The sequence below is a fragment of the Bos javanicus genome, chromosome X (genome assembly GCF_032452875.1).
Source record: "Bos javanicus breed banteng chromosome X, ARS-OSU_banteng_1.0, whole genome shotgun sequence".
NCBI classification, from domain to species: domain Eukaryota; kingdom Metazoa; phylum Chordata; class Mammalia; order Artiodactyla; family Bovidae; genus Bos; species Bos javanicus.
This window is the reverse complement of record NC_083897.1, coordinates 55,657,242-55,678,826: the sequence shown is the minus strand read 5'-3', so window position 1 is coordinate 55,678,826 and position 21,585 is coordinate 55,657,242. Positions and strand designations below refer to the sequence as shown.

The following is a 21,585-nucleotide window of genomic DNA, read 5'->3' as shown; positions in this document are numbered from 1 at the left end:
GCAAAATGGCTGCATGAGGAGGCCTTACAAATAGCTGAGAAAAAAAGAGAAGCTAAAGGCAAAGCAGAAAAGGAAAGATATGCCCATCTGAATGCTGAGTTTCAAAGAATAACAAGGAGAAATAAGAAAGCCTTCCTCAGTGATCAATGAAATGCAAAGAAATAGAGGAAAACAACACAATGGGAAAGACTAGCGATCTCTTCAAGAAAATTAGAGATACCAAGGGAGCATTTTATGCAAAGATGGGCACAATAAAAGATAGAAACAGTATGGACCTAACAGAAGGAGAAGATATTAAGAAAAGGTGGCAAGAATACACAGAAGAACTATACAAAAAATATATTAATGACCAGATAAGCACAATGGTGTGATCAATCACCTAGAGTGAGAGACATCTTAGAGTTTGAAGCCAAGTGGGCCTTAGGAAGCATCACTATGAACAAAGATAGTGGAGGTGATGGAGTTCCAACTGAGCTATTTCAAGTCCTAAAAGATGATGCTGTGAAAGTGTTGCACTCAATATGCCAGCAAATTGGAAAACTCACCAGTGGCCACAAGATTGGAAAAGGTCAGTTTTCATTCCAATCCCAAAGGAAGGCAATGCCAAAGAATTTTCAAACAACTACACAATTGCAGTCATCTCAGCTGATAGCAAAGAAATGCTCAAAATTCTCCAAGCCAGACCTCAGCAGTATGTGATCCAGGAACTTCCAGATGTTCAAGCTGGATTTAGAAAAGGGAGAGGAACCAGAGAACAAATTCCCAATATGCATTTGGATCATATAAACAGCAAGAGAGTTCCAGAGAAACATCTACTACTGCTTTATTGACTATGTCAAAGCCTTTGACTGTGTGCATCACAGCAAACTATGGAAAATTCTTAAAGAGATAGGAATACCAGGCCACCTTAACTGCCTCTTGAGAATTCTGTATGCAGGTCAGGAAGCAACAGCTAGAACCCGACATGGAACAATGGACTGGTTCCAAATTGGGAAAGGAGTACGTCAAGGCTGTATATTGTCACCCTGCTTATTTATATGCAGAGTACATCATGCAAAATGCTGGGCCGGATGAAGCACAAGTTGGAATCAAGGTTTCAGGGAGAAATATCAATAACCTCAGATACGCAGATGACACCACCCTTATGGCAGAAAGTGAAGAGGAACTAAAGAGCCTCTTGATGAAAGTGAAAGAGGAGAGTTAAAAAGCTGGCTTAAAACTCAACATTCAAAAAACAAAGATAATGGCATCGGGTCCCATCACTTCATGGCAAATAGATGGGGAAACAATGGAAACAGTGACAGACTTTATATTTTGGGCTCCAAAATCACTACAGATGGTGACTGCAGCCATGAAATTAAAAGATGCTTGCTCCTTGGAAGAAAAGCTATTTCCAACCTAGACAGCACATTTAAAAGCATAGACATAACTTTGCCAACAAAGGTCTATCTAGTCAAAGCTATGGTTTTTCCAGTAGTCATGTGTGGATGTGAGAGTTGGACCATAAAAAAGCTGAGTGCTTAAGTCTTGATGCTTTTGAACTGTGGTGTTGGGGAAGTCTCTTGAGAGTCCCTTGGACTGCAAGGAGATCCAGCCAGTCAATCCTAAAGGAATTCATCCCTGAATATTCTTTGGAAGGACTGATGCTTAAGTTGAAGCTTCAATACTTTGGCCACCTGATGAGAAGAGCCGATTCATTTGAAAAGACCCTGATGCTGGGAAAGATCAAAGGCAAGAGAAGGGGATGACAGAGGATGTAATGGTTGGATGGCATCAACTGGATGGATATGAGTTTGAGTAAGCTCTGGGAGTTGGTGACGGACAGGGAAGCCTGGAGTCCTGCAGTCCATGGGGTCACAAAAAGCCAGGCATGACTGAGCAACTGAATGGACTAAGCACCCCGCTAACGGGTCTCTCTGACTCCAGTATCTCCCCGTTCCTCACCTTTCCGATTTCTACATTATATTTTGAATGCTGTTTCTGCAGAAGTCCCTCAAGCACAAGCAAAAATATTAACCCTTCCCACTAAGGGTTGATAATTAAAATACACAAATTGAAATGGAAAGAAGACACAAGATAACATTTTAAACAAGAGCTAAAACACTGGGATTTATACCACTGGTACTTAACTAGCTTCTTAAGCAATACTTTAATGCCTAATTTATAATCTTTTCTCGGTCACTATCTGGTATAAAACCCTTAAAGAATAAATGTTGTCTTTTTCAAAGTAGTTCATAGCATAGAACATAATGCCCAGATAACAAGTAATGAACATCTGATTTTTCAGATGGAAACATAAATTAAAACCCACAATGAATATATCTCTGCATGACTAGTCCCTTGGGTATACAAATAATGAGAGAGAAGACACTAGAGCTAAATTAGTAATAAAGGTAGCCCGAGATGAGATGCTAATGTCAGACCAAGGAATTTGTCACAGGCATCCATTTAAATGTTTTTAAAGCTGGAAAGCAATATGATCATAGGAAACATTAGGAAGATATTAGAAATCAGAAATGGAATTCAAGCAGATTATTTAAAAAGCAAAAGCAACAATGGCACCCTCTAAATGGGAATGGATGTCAAAAAAGTTTGACATCAGAGGTATTAGCAATAAGACTTGGGAACTGATTTGATTCTTATTAAAGGGAGGTGGTATTAGTGATTTCAACGTCTCTTTACTGAACAACATAGGAATATAAAGAATTGTTAGGAGAAAGGTTGACTTATGAACCTTTGGATTTGAGATATCTTTGGGACACAGGGAAATACGAACCTAGATCAGGAGTTGGCAAACGACAGACCAAATCCTACCAGTTGTCACTTTTTATACATAAAGTTTTGCTGGAACAGAGCTACTTCTTCAAGTATTATTTATGATTGCTTTTGTGTTACAAGTAGTTGAGACAAAGGTTCTCTGCCTACAAAGTCTCAAATAATTACTGCTGCTGCTGCTGCTGCTACGTCACTTCAGTCGTGTCCGACTCTGTGCGATCCATAGATGGCAGCCCACCAGGCTACCCCATCCCTGGGATTCTCCAGGCAAGAACTCTGGAGTAGGTTGCCATTTCCTTCTCCAGTGCATGAAAGTGAAAAGTCAAAGTGAAGTTTCATGTCCAACTCTTAGCAACCCCATGGACTGCCGCCTACCAGATTCCTCTGTCCATCCACATACCCTTAATAATAATAATAAAAGTTTGCTGACCAAGTATCAGAATTTTGCTGTGTCTATGGTGGCTCAGAAGTTAAAGCGTCTGCCTGGAATTCAGGAGACCCGGGTTCAATCCCTGTGTCAGGAAGATCCCCTGGAAAAGGAAATGGCAACCCACTCCAGTACGCTTGCCTGGAGAATCCCATGGAGGGAGGAGCCTAGTAGCCTACAGTCCATGGGGTCGCAAAGAGTCGGATACAACTGAGTGACTTCAATTCACTTCACTTCATAACGGCAGCTACAGAGGACTTCCCTGGTGGCTCAGAGGGTAAAAGCATCTGTCTACAATGTGGGAGACCTGGGTTCGATCTCTGGGCCGGGAAGATCCATCCCATGGACAGAGGAGCCTGGTAGGCTACAGTCCATGGGGTCGCAAAGAGCTGGAGACAACTGACCAACTTCACTTTCTTTCACTTTTCACAGAATCTTGAGTGGGCAGGGGGTGGCGCTGTTTCCTGTTGTAGCTGTTTCCGGTTGTAGAATATTCTGCCAGTACTAGGGGCGGGTCTCATGAGCAGGACAAACCATTATGGTGGGGGGTTGAGAATTTTGATACTCAATTACAAGCCCTTCATGTTCTTGGTTATGAGTCTTTTCTGACCACTCCTGTTTCTCCGTGACTTCAAAGACTTTGAACAGTATAGGAGGTCCCCTTATTTCCGGGGGAGGGGAGAAATCTTCCTCACACACCTCTCCCATCCCTGCCGTTTTTGAAAATTGGAACAGTCCAAAGGCAAGCACGTTGACGGGTTTGTGGGAAACTTTCTTTTCTTCAGAGCCCTCTCTGAGGGAGGGCAGGAGGGAGATAGAGATCAAAAACATTTCTTTTGCTGTGGTAAGTGATTTTGTTTGGGCTTGCACTCCCACTGACAGGAGGTGAGGCGTGGTGGGAGGTGTCCTGAGGCAGGGTATAGGGTCTCTAGGAGGGTGTGAGATGGCGGCAGGGTGGGGGGCGGGGGAGGCGGGGAGCAACCAGAGAAGACATTGAAGGGATGGGGGAGAGGAGGGAGAGGACTGACTGAATCGTCCCGCAGGGCCAGCCAAGCCCCAAAGGCACTCAGTCATCATGGCCTTGAAACCTGAAGACCCAAGTAGTGGGTTCTGGCATGGTAAAGTGATGGCTTTCATCAACGAGAGGATGTCCAGGCACGCGAAAGGCCCGGAGTTCTACCTCGAGAATCTCTCTCTGTCCTGGGAGAAGGTGGAGGATAAGTTCAAGGCCATCCTAGAGGACCATCAGGTGCCCGGCCAGGCCAAAGAGGCCTGTGCCTGGGGCAGCCTGGCCCTGGGCATGCGTTTTGCCTGCAGACAGAACCAGTTACACGGGCACAGGGTGCAGTGGCTGCACGACTTAGCTGGGCTGCACAAGTCGGCCGCACATGCTTTGGCCTCAGACCTGAAGTTGTTCATGGCACAGCACGAGGTGGAATGCAAGGAAGCAGCCTTCCAGCTGCAACAAATGCAGGCCAACCTGGAGAAGACGCGGAAGGAAAGGGATCAGCTGAGGTGGAAGCTCTTCCAGGCAGTAAGATTACTTGGTCCCTGCCCTGCTTCCTGCCCCAGCCCCCAGTCCCAGCCCCAGCCTCGCCCCCAGGACAGGTCTCAACTCTGTTCACTTCCTCCAGGAGCTGGAGTCTCTGCAGGAACGAGCTGCCAAGGAGCCAGGTCTGGCCATGGCCGCTGCCAGTGGGCCTGAGACACAAGGAACCAGTGAAGAAGAAGAGGAGGAGGCAGGGGCCACTGCTACTCCTGCTCCCGCTTCTGAAGCCACAAGAGGAGAAAGACAGGAGGATGCGGAAGGGGCGGGAGCTGCGGGGGCAGAGGAAGCTGAGGAGGCAGCAGAGGAGATGGTTGTAGACATTATGCAGCTTCTCAGCGATGTAGACCAGGAAAGTCACACCTCTGGTGGGCAGAGGAAGGGAGATCACAGGTCCATGGAAAGAGCCAGTCGTTATCTATGTAAAACAACCAAGTCCATGTATACAGCCTCTCCATGGAACCTTCCTGTCCAGCTCCCTGCCTCATTCACATACTCATACTCATCTCCTTTTCTAGATGCACCCACACCATCCACACCCACATTATCCCCAAGTGCATCATCCTCACCAGCAGCAGCAGTCACAGCAGGAGCTCCAGCTCCAGCATCTCCCCATCGCAGGCCCTTTGATTTTAGCTTCTGGTCTAATGGGGGGGCCTGGGGAATAGACCCTCAAGAACCCACCAGAAATAGGAGTGACTATGATCCCCATCAGCAGAGAAAACCTACAGCATTTCGAAGGCCAGGGGATTGGAACTGCCCTTGGTGTAAAGCCATGAATTTTTCAAGGCAGAAAATTTGCTTCCGCTGTGGGAGAGATATCTGGCTACAGAACCCTTGATTCAGAAATGTGAAACAGAATAGAAACTTAACTGATGGGAGATCAGTTTTCAGAGGGAGGGGAAGGGGAGGGGGGGAAGAGGGCTTGGGAAGAATAGAGAGAAAGGGTGGGTGGTTAAATGGGGGAAAGGAGTTGTGAGAGAGGAGGTGAAAGGGGTGGGAGAGAAGGTATGGGATAGTGATTGGGGAAGGTGTAGATTGGGGGGTTAAGGGGAGAGAGAGATATAGAGAAAAAGACTTGTTTTTGACAACCCCGTTTGTGTTCCAGACCACTAGCATTCGACACGCTAGAACTGCTGCAGCTTCTGTTTGTATTTCTTTTCCCAAACCTAGTATCTGGTGGACCTGGGCAGCCAGTATATAGCACCCCAACTCCCTGCATTACCCCTCCCTTCACTAGGCTGTAGATCGTTGGAGCAGGAGTGGACTAGTGGGGATTCCTGCATCCCACGTCTCCAGGAATGAACTGGACAAGAAGTTCATTCATGTTCTGAGCAAGTTATATGAGAAACAAAGCAGACCTGAAGTTAACCCCAGGTTTACAACAGGGCACAGATTCACCAATCCTAAAGGAATCCCTCAGGGCTTCATACAGAGGATGCCAGCACCAGCTGCAGACAAGGACTGCTGTCATTGTTGTTCAGCCTCGTGACAAGAGAATCGTCCCCAGTCTCCACTTCCAACTAGGGACAGGCAGATCTGAACAGGGAACTTGTGCCACTGCCAAGGTGAGTCAGCAACTGATAGTACCTGGAGGGTTTGCTGGTCTAGACCACTGACCAAAGGACCAAAAAATCCTGAGTTTTTTTTCTCTCCCCAGATTACAGTGGGAGGGGAGTCCAGCTACAAAGGTCCTAGTAAATTCAGAAATGTATAATAGAACCCACCCTGATGGGAAATCAATTTCCAGAGGGAGGGTGTAAAAGGAGGAGGGGGATGATGGTCTGCATTTCCCTCTCTGATAACTAAGCTGTGTTGAGGTGAGCTAAATGTATGGTTTAGCCCACAGGTGGAATGATGTTGAGAAATTATACCTGGACCAGACTGAGGCACAACTGGAGGAGCCCTGAACATTCACTGGGAACTGTGACCCTAAAGACTGAAACTTTTTATGACCCTAAACTAACCCTGGGACATTTCTACAGCAGCTTGATGTGACTCTTGGTTGTCTCCTTTGGGGGCAGATGTGCATAATTGTTACCAGGATCTGTTGCCAGATCCCTAGCTAGTTATTAAAAGGCTTTCACTTGACAGAAATCTTCTTGGGCTTGTTTATATCTTTATAGGGTATAATTTGGGGCTTCCCAGGTGGCTGCTTGGTAAAGAACCTGCCTGCCAATGCAGAAGACAAAGGAGAAGTAGATTCAATCCCTGGATCAGGAAGATCCCCTAGGGGAGATGGCAACCCATTCCAGTATTCTGTCCTGGAGAATCCCATGGACAGAGGAGCCTGGTGGGCTACAGTCCATAGGGTCACAAAAAGTAGGACACGACTGAGCATATGTGTGGAGGGTAGAATTTCAGTTTCAGCACTCCTGACAGTGCAACTGGCTGTCATCTGATGATGATGTAGATACCTTATCTCCAGAGGGGTGGCCTGTGAATTACAGGATGTTTGGCAGAATCCCTGGCCTCTACCCACTAGATGCCAGTAGCACACCCCACACTACCAGAAGAGATTGTAACAATCAAGGATGTCTCCACATGTTCACAGGAGAACAAATTCACCCCAGTTGGGAACCATACTACTACTACTAAGTCGCTTCAGTCATGTCCGACTCTGTGCGACCCCATAGACGGCATCCCACCAGGCTCCCCCGTCCCTGGGATTCTCCAGGCAAGAACACTGGAGTGGGTTGTCATTGCCTTCTCCAATGCATGAAAGGGAAAAGTGAAAGTGAAGTCACTCAGTCATGTCCGACTCTTCACGACCCCATGGACCACAGCCTACCAGGCTCCTGCATCCATGGGATTTTCCAGGCAAGAGTACTGGAGTGGGGTGCCATTGCCTTCTCCAGATTGGGAACCATAGAGGCAATGAAATACTTAGGAGTTCGAAACAGGGGAAAAGAGTTGCAAGGGCAGTGTGTTTAGCAGTGCCCAGGGCTCCAGGGAGTGGGGCACTATGACATGAAAAGTGTTCATTGGGTTTGGCCATGTCTGATCTTTGAGCCAGTCTAGGTGGGGGGTGGGGGTAGAAGCCCAATTGCAAGGACTGAGGAGTGAGTGGAAGTGAGAAAGTGCTCAGTGAGGGGGGCTCTTCTTCAAGGACCTTTAACTATGAAGGGAAGGAATGATGTGTGTGGGATACAAGACTGCGAGAGTTCTTTGAATACCAGAGAAACTTAGGCCATGGGGAAGGAGATAGCTGTAGAAAGCTTGAACATGCAAGAAATATGTAAGAGAATGAAGTAGATCCTACATACTATATTGGAGACATGTTCAGTGCATTGTTTAAGGAAAAAAAAAAATGACGGCCAGTGGTACCTTACATGAAACAAAATTACTCCCCAAATTAGTCTGTGTGCATATGTATTAGACATACACACGTGTGTGTTTGTGTATTCCTTTTATATTATGGATTTATATAAGCATAGAAATGCTCTGGGAAAACTTTTTTTATCCAGAAAAATGGAGTAGGGTAGGGAAAGTAGGATAGAGGGCTTTTATTTCTTTATATACCTCTGTGTTAGGAAAGTAAGATAAATATTCACAAATATACGAAAAATAAAGTTAATTTACTGGCTTGGGTAGGCTTGGAAAGGCCACCTCCTCCTTTGAGACAGGAGGAGAGAACAGACACTGATCTCTATCACAAAGGGGTGGGAAACCAAGAGGGCTTTTGCCTATGTACACCTTAGACTAGGGACCTGAGAGTGAGTAAGGAGAGGAGGTCAGGATGGGAGCGTGGGCTTCTGAACAATGGCATATTTAGGAATAACTTTCACAAGTAGAATGGGGAAGGGGAAAGAAAAGATGACATCCTGTTTCCCAGTGGGCCAAACTGGGCCCAAATGAAAGAAAATCAAAAGGCATTGCAATAGGAACCTAGGAGGGGATTCTGGAAAGGAAGGTGAGTGGTTCCAGAGGGGCACCAGACACTTAACTTTGGTAATAAACATTGTTTCCATAACTTACTTTTTTTCAGTAAATGATTTGGTTTGTTGGGATTTGGGTTTTATGTTTGATAGGATTAAGGGAAAGATACTGATTTTCAAGATTTTGTGTTTCACACTCAATATAAAGGTTCTTCTCTCTGTGTATTCCCTGATGGCTCAGAGGTTAAAGCGTCTGCCTCCAATGCGGGAGACCAGGGTTTGATCCCTGGGTCACGAAGATCCCCTGGAGAAGTAAATGGTAACCCACTCCAGTATTCTTGCCTGGAGAGTCCCATGGGCCTGGTAGGCTACAGTCCACGAGGTCACAAAGAGTCGGACATGACTGAGCGACTTCACTTTCACTCTCTCTCTGTACATACAGAGGAAAGGATTTAATAAACTGAAGTTAATTCCACATCTATCACTAAATATCCTCAACACATCCAACAGAGGTGATATGACTTGGCCTTTGAGCCCTTGGGCTAGCAATGCTTAGATGAGCAGCTCAAGAGTAAGACAGCTATAAAAATGATGTTGCTTCAAGAAAGACCCCAGGTGGCGCAGTAGTAAAGAATCCATCTGCCAATGCAGGAGAAATCAGAGACATAGGGTTCAATCCCTGAGTTGGGAAGATTCCCCTGGAGGAGGGTATGGCAACCCACTCCAGTATTCTTACCTGGGAAATCACATGGACAGAGGGACCTGGTGAGCTACAGTCCATAGGCTTACAAAAGTTGGATGTGACAGAGCACGCACACACAAGAAAGACCCAGTCTCAGTGAGCAAGTGGAGGAAATAGACATTTCGTAGGTGCCAAGGGTTTGGTCAAAGTCAGTGATTTTTATGTCTAGAAATACAGTAGTAATCTTCTCTGGGCTTGAGAAAATGACAAGCAAAGTAGCGAAAGGGAATGACTTAGAGAAGTTAAACTTGGCTACACCTGTCTCAAATGATGTGAAGTAAAAAAGTCATTATTTTATTTAGAAACAACAGTGCTTTTCAATCTTTGTTTTATGTCAAGTAGGATCAAACTCAAAAGTTTGCAAGATTGTTTATACAACAATGCTATCTAATGGGAAATTTCCCTACATGCCTTAAGATTTAGAAATTTCTGTGACCTTGGACCATGCTATAGAACATTGCCATTCAAAGCATCACTCTTTGCACTGTCATCTCATAATAAGTGCCTCCCTGCTATCTATTTCTCTTTCTATTGGCAAGACTTAACATATTAGAAAAAGAAAAGGTTTCATCCAACCAAAATAAAAATCCCCAGACCCTAGTGATCTGAGGGTTACAGCCAGTAAATCAGTGACCCATATTTATGGAAAGCATCCTCTATGTTTGTAGAATCTGTGTGTGTGTGGGGGGGGTGTTATAGTTCAGGGTAAGTTTTAGACTCAGAAAAGGAAGAGATAAGATACAGAGGGAGGGAGGGAAAAGGGGATAGAGAGAGAGAGAGGGAAGAGCATGTATAGAGGTAGACAGAGAGAGAGAGAGAGAGAGAGAGAGAGAGAGAGAGAGAGAGAGATCTTGCCTGAGAGTGAAAATGTTGTGTTCTAAGGCGCTCAGTCAAGTCTGACTCTTTGCGACCTCCTGGACCATAGCCCTCAAGCCTCCTCTGTCCATGGTATCTTCTAGTTAAGAAAACTGGAGTGGGTTGCCATTCCCTTCTCCAGAGGATCTTCCCACCCAGGGATTGAACCCTCATCTACTGCATTGGCAGGCAGATTCTTTACCACTGTGCCACCAGGGAAGCCCGAGAGTAAAAGAGATTAATGTAAATATGAAATCTGGCCAAAATACTCTCCTTTACAGGGAGTCAGAGGAAGGCTTTGGGAGGGTCAGGGTAATGGGCCTGAAAAATGAAAATATGCATGTAGCACCTCTCAACCTAAATAAGGGTATATTGCCTTATTATTGGCAAAGAGTATGATCTAGTCTGGAAATTAATATGTGTAGCTTCGTGTTAATCTGGGTCTCATTTTACTGAGATAAAGGCCCTGGCGTGGAACTACACACCGCCATCCTACTTGGTTTTTTTCCACTTCATAGCCATGGATGGAGACTGTAATTGTTGAAAATTAACCAGCTAGCTTGCCAAGGTGGATCATTCTTCAGGGTGGTGAGAGAGTGGGGATGGTGCCGTATGCATTCATTCCTGTTCCTGAGAAAACTACTTGGAGTGCACGTTTCGGCTAATAATGCTGAGGTCAGCACCATCTCCTTTGTTAGTAAGGGTTGAATCAGAGAAGGGAATTTATTCCTTTTAAATACACAGTTTCTCATTGTATAAATCTTAATTATGTTGAATTGGTTCATGGTGCTTTTCAGATCTACTTTTCTGTATATTTTCCTTCTACTTTTCTGTATATTCATTCTACTAATTTTTGAGTTTGATATTGAACCTCCAACCAAAAATCTTAATTTACCTATATAAAAAATAATTGTAACATACACTAGTTCAGTTCAGTTCAGTCACTCAGTCATGTCCGACTCTTTGCGACCCCATGGACTGCAGCACGCCAGGCTTCCCTGTCCATCACCAACTCCCATAGCTTAGTGAAACTCATGTCCATCGAGTCTGTGATGCCATCCAACCATCTCATCCCCTGTTGTCCCCTTCTCCTCCCACCTTCAATCTTTACTAGCATCAGGGTCTTTTCCATTGAGTCAGTTCTTCAATATATACTGATTTTATATATGTATGTATATGAATGTAAATTTTATATATGTATATAACTTATGTCAGAGAAGGCAATGGCACCCCACTCTAGTACTCTTGCCTGGAAAATCCCATGGACGGAGGAGCCTGGTAGGCTCCAGTCCATGGGATCGCTAAGAGTCGGGCACGACTGAGTGACTTCACTTTCACTTTTCACTTTCATGCATTGGAGAAGGAAATGGCAACCCACTCCAGTGTTCTTGCCTGGAGAATCCCAGGGACAGAGGAGCCTGGTTGGCTGCCGTCTATGGGGTCACACAGAGTCGGATATATACATATATGTATAACTTTATATTTACATATAAATGTATGTAACTTTGTTTTGTATTTTCCAAGTCTCCTATAAATGTGTTATCGTACTTTCATAATTTAAAAAATAAAAACAAGAAAAAAAAGAGGAAAGAAAAAAACAATAATAAATAAATATACATTTTTCTCCATGGAAACATCACCTGCTAAAAACATGCAGTGTTATCTGACTGCATGGTAAGGTGCCCATTAGTTCTGTCCTTTATCTTATTTTCTAAGAACTGGTCAATGTCTTAAAATCTCACATTCCAAAAATATATCTGAAACCTCCATAAACTAAGTGTTGTTATGTTCACATGTAAAAAAAAAGCCTTGATAAACGCTGGTTCCAGCCATATTGACCTCCCTGTTTTTCTCTGCACATAGCCCATGCTTTACTGCCTCCTTGCTCTTGAACATTGCTTAACTTGCCTGGTAATTCCTACACTATTGCCACCTGATTCAGATCCTCAAGCACCACCTCAAACATCATAATTCTGTAAGTCAAAAGTTATTTTTTCTTACTTTCTCCTACTATTTTATTTCTTACACTACTTTTTGCTTCCTCTCATGTGTGATGGAATAAAAGACATGAAGTTAACGTTGGCAGGTCTCTGCTTCTCTCTGCCCTCGAAAAATAATCCTCTTTTTGGCTGAAAAGGCCTCTCCAAAGCCAGAAACTTCTACAGAGATTCTGTGTTCTAGATCATTTTCAGGGCTTTTTCTGTGAAAAATAGGTGTAATGGGCAGAAAGAGCTGAAAAAAATTGCGAAGAGCAATCCTAGTTTAGATTATATTAGAAAGGGGAACAAGAAATTGAAAAGAGGAAAAAAAAGCAAGAGATAGAAGATGAAAGAGGACAAAAGAGGAAAATGCATTCTAAGGGAAGTTTTTTAGTTGGGAATGAGAATGAGGAATGATGAGAGAGGTTTCTGGGCAGCTGTCTTATGTAATAAATAGTGAGCATGAGAGTAGTGGAAAAGATGATTTCAAATACTGTGGAGGTGGGGCTTTTCCATTTTTTTTTGTGGTACCATGGACTGTAGCCTGCCAGGCTTCTCTGTCCATGGAATTCTCCAGGCAAGAATAGTGGAGTGGGCAGCCATTCCCTTCTCCAGGGGATCTTCCTGACTCAGGTATTGAACCTGGGTCTCCTACATTGCAGGCAGATTATTTTACCATCTGACCCACCAGGGAAGCCCAACTGTCCTCCCATATAAAATAAAAATTAAGTTTAAAAAAAAGATTGAAGGCAGACATTTAGGAAAGCAGAGAAACTAATTAGGAGTTTATTGTAACAAGACAGATAAGAGAGCTTGGCTTGGACCAGCAGTGGAATGGAAGGCACAGATTATGTAATCCCCAAAGGTCAAGGAAGTTAAAACCCTGTGGAATAATAATACATTGACCAATGGGAGATGGGAGCAGAGAGATAAACTGTTCTCCTATTCTCCTCCTGGATCAAGTATGTAAAAATACCCTTCCTTCTTCACTGCCTCACTTTGCTTTTACCTTGTTCTTGTTTCCCTGGGATTACAATCCCTGGGTCATGAAGATCCCCTGGAGAAGGAAATGGCAACCCACTCCACTATTCTTGCCTGGGAAATGCCATGGACGGAGGAGCCTGGCAGGCTATAGTCCCTGGGGTCACAAAGAATTGCACATGACCGAGTGACTGAGAACACAGCACACACTCTCTAATACATATTCACTTTTTGCCCCAGGATTCACTTTCTAGGAACCCAATGATGAGACAGGAGGAAGATCAGGAGTTCCCTTTTGGATCTATTGGTTTTAATGTAGGTAGAGATGCTGAAAAGTCTGTTGGATAAAAAATTCTGCAGAGAGATCTGGGTTGGAAGGTATCTATGTTGGAGTTACCAGTGTACAGATGGTATATAAAACTGAGACTGCATAAACAGATCATGGAGGGAAGTGGTGTTAATAAAGATGGAAAAAACTAAGGACCAGGCCCTAAGAGTCCTCTGACATTAAGAGATCAGGAGAAATATGAGGAGTCAGCAAAGGAACTTCAAAAAAGATAACTGATGAAATAAAGGGAAAACAAGAGAGTGTGACTCTTTAAAACTCAGGTAAAGAACATATATCAAAAAGAAGGGATAGTCAACTGTGCTAAATGTGCTGATCTTATAAAAAGAGGGGTGAAAATTGACCTGACCATTGGATTTAGCATTGTTGTAGTCATTGGAGACTCCAGTTTTGGTGGAGTGGTTAAGGTAAAATTCTGATGGAAGGGACTTTCCTGGTGGCTCAGACCATAAAGAATCCACCTGCTGATGCAGGAGATGCAAGAGACCCAGGTTTGATCCCTGGGTCGGGAAGATCCCCTAGAAAAGGGAATGGCTACCAACTCCATTATTTTTATCTGGAGAATTCCATGAACAGAGGAGCCTGGTGGGCTACAGTCCATGGGGTCGCAAAGAGTCAGACACAACTGAGCAACTTTCACTCCCTCAGTCACTGATGGAAGTAGTTTAACAGAGAATTAGTGGAAAAAAGCTTAAGATGGTGAGTGCAGATAACAGTTTCTTTGAAGTAGTTTTGCTGCAAATGGAAACAAAGAAATGGAGGCAGTGGCTGTCAGGGGAAGTAGAATTAAGAAGCATAGACCTTGACCTGTGTGTATGCTGATGGAAATGATTCAGTAGAAATAGAAACTTCCATGATAAGAGAGATGGGAGAATGGCTTCAGTGATATCCTCGAGTAGGCAAACATGGTCAGAATCGAGTATATTAGTGAAGTGACTGGTCTTACATGGGAGCTTTGCCAGTCCATCAATAACAACAAACCTGAAGGCAGAGTATGTGGGTACAGATACCAGTAGGTGGATAGATGTAGTGGATGTTCTCTCCTAACTGCCTCAATCTTTTCTCAGTAAAATGGGAAACAAGGGGAGGAGATGTTGGAGGCTTGAGAAGAGCAGATGTTAAATAGTCATCTAGGAAGACAGGAGACTGAATGGTGCAGTAATATACCATAAGACTATGTGACAGCATTAAGAATCCATTTGAGGTTCATGATAATGAATTTAAAGTGAGATCAGTGAACATTATATGGTTTCCTTCGGTCAGGTTCAGCTAGAAGGATACAAATACAAGCACAGATGGAGAGTTGGATTTACACAGTGTTGTGGTTTTCACAAGTGAGTAAGATAAAGGGGGAAAGGGTCTTGGAAAACAAGAGGGTATATATGAGATTGATTAAATTGACTGATCACGGAATTTAAACTGTTAGTTTGAAAAGAGAGTGGTGGATAGTGAAAGAATTGTGGGACCAGTGAGTTGCAGCTCTGGGTAGAGTTAATACATTATTGGAACTGTGGTACAGAAAGAGTGAGCCCAAGTTGGTGGCCAGAGAATACATGCAAATGAGATAATCGAGGAGATTACTACTGCCTCCACCACTCCAAAATGTTGCAGATCACCTGCCTGCCACAACCATTACATTACCTAGTTGGACACTGGAAAGACTTTGAATTTGCAACTCCTGAAATAAGTTGAAACACTGATATCAACAAAATAATCATAAAACAGAAGATCACTGAACTTGTGTAATGATAAAAGGAATGGAACTAAATGAATACCAGTGTTAGGTAGCTCATCAGTGATTACTTGAAATTAATTCTTGTTTTCTAATGATCAAATATAACCCATTAATTCTTACCAAGCAGGTAATCCAGCTGACTAAACTATAAATATCTGTTTTCCCTCAGTAAATAAGCTGGAATTGAAAATAACATAGGTATTATAAAATAGAATGATTATATTTCTGATTATTACAAAGCTAATGTGTTATAATATGGTTATATTCTAAACATTATACCATGTCTAACTTACTATTAATGCAATGAAAATAAACTATAACTGATACTAGTTTGTCATTTAAGTTATGCACAATTTTTTAAAATAAGCAGATTATCAAATTGTGGAGGTTAAAAAATGATATTTTCAGGTTATATATGTGTTCTTTTATGTATATTTGCTACAAAAATAACTGTATCAGGGACTCCCGCTTATAAACCAAAATAGGAGGAAAAAAATAACTAACCGCATAACACTCTAGCCTACACAGGCCAGAAGAGGCCATTGCTGCAGTCTTAAGACCCTGCTGCACAATCTGGATCTTTTCTGAAGTCAGATAATTCTCTAAGATTCAGGATCTCATTTTTCCTACAAGAAACTATCTGCTATCCTAGAAATTACTACCTGGGCAACCAACTTGTTTACACTTAACTTTTCAAAGATCAATAGTTAAGCTGGAATTGAATTATGAGAAATGTTCAGTCCTTGAAAATCTCTTGGTTACCATGGTGGGGAGTAGGTTAGGTGGGTGGAAGGTGATAAAAGGTACTTCTTAGTGTCTTAGGTAGACTAGGACAATTACTTTTGTTTCTAAAAGCATAAATTTCCTTGCAGTATGACATAAAGGAAGTCCCATGGTACATGCTCAATGAATATTTGTTGACTGAAATATAAAACTTAATATATGCTACATAGGTACTTTTTGGTCAGGATCATTTAAAGGCCATTAAAATCAGGTGAAATTTTTGTACACTTATATTTATTTCTTATTCTTTTTAATTATGGAACATTTCAAATATATTCAAAAATTTAAAAAGACAATGAACCCTCATGTATTCATTGTATAGATCCAAAGATTAGCCCCATACTACATTTATTTCAAATATCTTCAATTCCCCTCAATTCTTCTGGTGATGTTATTCTGCAAGAGTAATAATCACTCAAATGTGATGAATAGCAGGGCAAATGTCATGCCTCAGAACTGAATAAATGCACTAAGGAACCCTTCACAAAGAGTTTGTGAGGCATTCAGATTTTGAGGACTTCACTTATTTCAGTGATTATTAAAGACCGAAAATAGTTGGATTATCTTCCTGTTTAAGAAAGAGTTTCCTAATTCTGTTTACTTAATCAGAGAGGTAAATAGCCATAGTGGTTTTGAACTTATCACTGATTCTCTGAATGTGGCCACTGTCATCCCAAAACACATAGGTTTCTACAGATATTCAATTATATTTAATCACTCTTTTCAATATCTTGAATTCATTCAGGATTACATGAATACATCTATCTTCATCCATAGCTTAAGTCACCCCTTTTCCAAGTTGTTGAGAAAGTGATGTGTGGGATTTTCTCAAAAAAGATTACTCTCATCATTTTTATTCTACTAAGTGCCTCCTCCACTGAAAAGATTTGAGTAGAAAGGGGAATAGACAGTAATTCTTGGATTAGCATGGCTCTCAAAATATGACTCACTTCTCCACCATCCCTCTATTACTAACCCACTGACATGCTGAGAAATTCAAGTAATCATTCTTGAGATTAGCCAAAGAAAAACACAAAAATGAGTGATTGGCTACTGAAAGGTCACAATCTGTAAACTTTTCTTGCTATGAGTTAAATGGCTGGAGAATGTTACTAAATATTTCATATCTGCATTTTTTTAACCACACTGAAATCAGTAGAGTAACTTTTGATGAGGTTGATAAAGGATAGGAAAATAATCCATAATTACTTTAAAGTAGTATCAAATTTGAGATTTTAGGTGATATAGATATTGTCAAATGCAGAGCCTTTTTCACTATAAATGTCACTCTCTTGGCAATGGCATAACATCACCTGCATAGACTGAATTTGGAGCCTATGATCCAAATAGGAGTCAGTGATCACTACTAGACCTGAAAAATATGTTTATTATTTATACCCAAATTCTAGCTACTTCACTTAATGCCATTCTGGAAAAGATAAAGCACAAACAAGCAGATTACAAAAACAACAACAACAACAAACAATGAGGAGGTTATGTCAAAGAGACAGATGCATCAACTGAAAGAGCTTCCAAAGGTGGATGAATTTGACCCAGAAAATACAGTAGCACTGAATTATTACCCAGTGTATAATATAAATGTCCATGAGTCCATAGTGATATAATAAATGATTGAATACATAGATGGGAGAAAAAAACAAATATCCCGTGCAGAAGAAATCTAAATAATTTTATATAGATATGGGCTTCCCTGGTGGCTCAGATGGTAAAGAATCTGCCTGCAGTGCAGGAGACCTGGGTTCAATCCGTGGATCAGGAAGATCCCCTGGAGAAGGGAATGGCTACCCACTCCAGTATTCTTACTTGGAAAATTCCATGGACAGAGGAGCCTGGTAGGCTACAGTTCACGGGGTTGCAAGAGTCAGAAATGACTTAGCAACTAACACTTTCACTTATGTACATAGTTTGCTCTTAATGAAATGGAGCGTAACTACCATTTCGTATGTATGGACTATTGAAAAACTACTTCCTTCCAAAGAGGACAGTTTGAAAAAGGAGGGGAAAAATAACTTCAGAGTGGAGAAAGACAAGTACTACCTTGAGCCAGATGATCAAGGTCAATATGAACAGTGATAATATATGCTGATACTCCCTACCCTTGATATGATGTGATGAGAATGCATTTTACCTCTGTGTTCTTCCTCCTCAAAACACATTACCCCAGTATAAGCATGAAAAATTATCAGGTTGAGATTTGAGAGACATTCTACAAAATGTTTGAATAGTACTATTTAAGCTGTCAATGCCATTAGAAACAAGAACAGTATGAGAAACCCCTACAGCCAAAAGGAACTTAAGGAGACATGACAATTAAATGTAAGGTGGTCTCCCAGATGGAATCCTGGAACAGAAAAAGGGCATTAAGCAAAATCTGAGGAAATCTGAATAAAATAAATGGACTTCAGTTAATGATGATTGGCTCATTGATTATAACAATTGTACCACAGTCATGGAAAATGTTAATACTAGGGGAAATGGGTGTAGGGCATACAGAAACTTTCGGGAGTATCTTTGAAATAATTCTGTAAGTCTAAAACTGATCTAAAAATTTAAAAGAATATTTAAAAACCAGTTGGGAGCTTTTATTGCAGCACTTTTTATAGGGACAAAAAATATATGCACATAAATAGCAAAATGATAGACTAAATTGTGATATCATAGACTACTGAGCAACACAGAACAGTATATATTTAAAAGGATGAGTGCACTCTCTATCAGTTGACTTGGAAATATTTCCAATATATATATTTAATAAGGAAAGAAAATGCAGGGAAACATGTAACTCTGTTTTTAGTTTGTAAAACAGTGAGGAGAAAATCCCCATGTAGATATACTTGTGCAATTAAAAGAATCAGGAGAAGGTATGCCAGGATACGGGCTTCCCAGGTGGTGCTAGTGGTAAAGAACCCTCCTGCCAATGCAGGAGACGTAAGAGACGTGGGTTCGATCCCTGCATTGGAAAGATCCGCAGGAGAAGGGCATGGCAACCCACTGCAGTATTCTTGCAGTGTCCTGGAGAATCCCATGGACAGAGGAACCTGGCAGGTTATAGTCCATAGGGTCGCAAAGAGCCAGACACAAGTGAAATGACTTAGCACACATGCATGCAAGGATACACACTAGACTGTTCACATTTATCAGATAGGGGAAAGGGTAAGATGAGTACATGAGTGTTATATTTTTTTAAGGAAGAGAGGAAAGAGAGCCAGATTGGGGAAATAAGCAGAGCAGGGGAAGTAAGCAGTAATTAATTCAGTAATTCATTATAAATATAGCACCTGTATGTAGTTGGCTGATGCTCTGCAAATATTTAATTTGTGAAAACAAAAGAGAGCAAGTGGAATTTGAGGAGGAAAAATGATCTATTTTAGATTGGCAGGATTTAAGAGGGTGGGGAATGAAGAAGGTATAAACAGAGAGAGAGTAGCAGCACCCTAAAGAACAGAGTGTCAGACAGTGAAGCCAAATTACACCCACTTCTCAGTTCTGCCAAGAGCTGTCCAAGGAGGTGAAAATGCTGCTTATTACTAAGGGTGTGGTCAGAATGATTGCTACTTTTGCCACTATTCTGGGGCTTTTGCCCACCTCAAAGAGACGAAACTTGTTTCCCCAATATTTCCTCCCAACACACATACAAAAGTGATTCTTAAGGCATCAAGAAAGCTCTCTATTTATATACCACCTGGTCTCCTGCCCTTTTGAACAATGAGGCCACACCAGGAATTTCAAAGTGCTTTTGATGAAGAGGTGACATAGCTTTGACATCAGACAAAGTCCACAGGAAACAAAAATGGAAGGGTCTGCATTTCCCAGAAGGTAAAATCAAACAACAGAGTACAGATCCCTGGTGAGCAAGATCAGACTTAGCAAATGGCAGTTTTGAAAATGTGTTTAAAGTCACCTCAGCTACCTACTTCAACACTTAATACAGTCTCTATTTGAGATTTGAGATCTTAGACCCTGACGAGGGGAGATGGAGAGGGGAGGAAGGACATACTGTGGAATTCCTGAGCAAAAAACTGATTTCCTGTCACTATGAACTTCTTACAAACAGGAACTGTATCTGTGGTATCTTCCACAGTATAGTATGTAGGAAGACAGGAGGACCATATGTTTATAGGGTCCCACACTGAATACTTAGATACTGTAGACTCAAATTCACATTGCAAATTCCACAAAGAATTTCACCAGAAATTAAAAGATCTCCTGTTAAAAGATCTCCCAGAAACATTTGAAACTATTTTCCTTCAATAAGAAAGGTGAGACCCTGACCTAAATGATATTTTAGGTAATTTTCATGGCCAGAAATCAAGATCATTGAGCCAAGTTGCTGCTGCTGCTGCTAAGTCGCTTCAGTCGTGTCCGACTCTGTGTGACCCCATAGATGGCAGCCCACCAGGCTCCCCCATCCCTGGGATTCTCCAGGCAAGAACACTGGAGTGGGTTGCCATTTCCTTCTCCAATGCATGAAAGTGAAAAGTGAAAGGGAAGTCACTCAGTCATGTCCGACTCTTAGCGACTCCATGGATTGCAGCCCATCAGGCCCCTCCGTCCATGGGATTTTCTAAGCAAGAGTACTGGAGTGGGTTGCCATTGCCTTCTCCATTGAGCCAAGTAGCTCTATACAAAAACATTTGTTAATACAGGTCTTCCTGTATTAACCATTAGGGTTATGGCCTGATAAACCCATTGTTGTTGCTGTTGTTTAGTCACTCAGTCGTGTTCTACTCTTTGTGACCCCATGGACTATAGCCCTCCAGGCTCCTCTGTTCATGGGATCTCCCATGCAGGGATAATGAAGTGGGCTGCCATTTCCTTCTCCAGGGGATCTTCCCTACCCAGGGGTCGAACCTGCATCTCTGTGTTTCCTGCATTGGCAGATAGGTTCTTTACTACTGAGCCACCTGGGAAACCCGAGTTGAAAATACCTGAAGTCAAAATACATTTAATACACCTAACCCACTGAACATCATAGTTTAGCCTGCTGCTGCTGCTGCTGTTAAGTCGCTTCAGTCGTGTCCGACTCTGTGCGACCCCATAGATGGCAGTCCACCAGGCTACCCTGTCCCTGGGATTCTCCAGGCAAGAACACTGGAGTGGGTTGCCATTTCCTTCTCCAATGCATGAAAGTGAAAAGTGAAAGTGAAGTCGCTCAGTCATGTCCGACTCTTCGAGACCCCATGGACTGCAGCCTACCAGGCTCCTCCATCCATGGGATTTTCCAGGCAAGAGTATTGGAGTGGGGTGCCATCACCTTCTCCGATAGTTTAGCCTAGTCTACCTTAAATGTGCTCAGAACAGTTTCATTTCACATTGGGCAAAATGATGTAATACAAAGCCTATTTTATAATAAAGTACTGAATATTTCATGTAATTTATCGAAAGTGAAAACCAGAATAGTTATACGGGTACAGAGTGATTTTAAGTATACCATTTGATTACCCCATGATCACATGGCTGACAGAGAGCTGCAGCTTACTGCCTGTTACTACCCAGCATCATGAAATATTATCATGC

General features: G+C 42.3%; 2 protein-coding genes across 20 annotated transcripts in view; one reads left to right on the top strand and one right to left on the bottom strand.

The window, feature by feature from the left end:
• The window catches only part of IL1RAPL2 (interleukin 1 receptor accessory protein like 2), a 1,479,983-nt gene that overhangs the window by 538,709 nt on the left and 919,689 nt on the right, over positions 1–21,585 (bottom strand). The gene's annotated exons all lie outside the window — the stretch shown is intronic.
• On the top strand, positions 3,474–6,898 carry TEX13A (testis expressed 13A). Its single transcript, XM_061409300.1, has 4 exons — positions 3,474–4,046; positions 4,246–4,736; positions 4,837–6,316; positions 6,591–6,898. Exons 2-3 carry the CDS (start codon positions 4,278–4,280, stop codon positions 5,587–5,589), a joined length of 1,212 nt encoding a protein of 403 aa, XP_061265284.1. The 5' UTR covers positions 3,474–4,046; positions 4,246–4,277; the 3' UTR covers positions 5,590–6,316; positions 6,591–6,898.